At 70.5% G+C, this 438-nt stretch overlaps 1 protein-coding gene across 1 annotated transcript in view; it reads right to left on the bottom strand.

Annotated features, from left to right (window-relative positions):
• Positions 1-438, bottom strand: part of Acads (acyl-CoA dehydrogenase short chain) — a 19,413-nt gene that overhangs the window by 10,353 nt on the left and 8,622 nt on the right. The window contains exons 8-9 of the mRNA XM_033762278.1: positions 257-417; positions 71-166 (exon numbers count right to left, since the gene is read on the bottom strand). Of these exons, the coding sequence (XP_033618169.1) occupies positions 71-166; positions 257-417 (257 nt within the window). The remainder of the gene's footprint in view (positions 1-70; positions 167-256; positions 418-438) is intronic.

Raw genomic sequence — 438 nt, forward strand, 5'->3', positions numbered from 1 at the left:
CGTGGGGCCTCCTGCTGGCCAAGCCAACCCACAGGCCCGCCTCTGCCCGCCTCCCCGGCCCTCGGGGCACCTTGGTGAAAGGCTTCTTGTTGTCCTTCAGCATGGCAGCCCGCCAGGTCAGCAGCCGGGCACTCTCCAGGGCCAGGGCCATATCCGCCAGCTTGAACTGCAAGTCCGCAGCCCGTCACGGGGCGGCTCGGAGGGAGGGCACAGGTGGGGAGAGTCCAGGCCCCGCTCCTGCCGCCGCCCTGCTTACCTGGATGCCTTGGAGCTTCGTGAGGGGCGCCCCAAAGGCCTGGCGGGTCTCTGCGTAGTTCACAGCGCAGTCCAGGGCAGCCTGGGCAATGCCCAGGGCCTGGGAGGCAATGCCAACGCGGCCCATGTCCAGGGTTTGCTGTGGGGACCGCTCGGTCAGGGGCCGCGGGCGGCGCACAGGGC

The sequence above is a fragment of the Fukomys damarensis genome, unplaced genomic scaffold (genome assembly GCF_012274545.1).
Source record: "Fukomys damarensis isolate Sample0158 unplaced genomic scaffold, DMR_v1.0_HiC HiC_scaffold_12, whole genome shotgun sequence".
In the NCBI taxonomy this organism is placed as follows: Eukaryota; Metazoa; Chordata; class Mammalia; order Rodentia; family Bathyergidae; genus Fukomys; species Fukomys damarensis.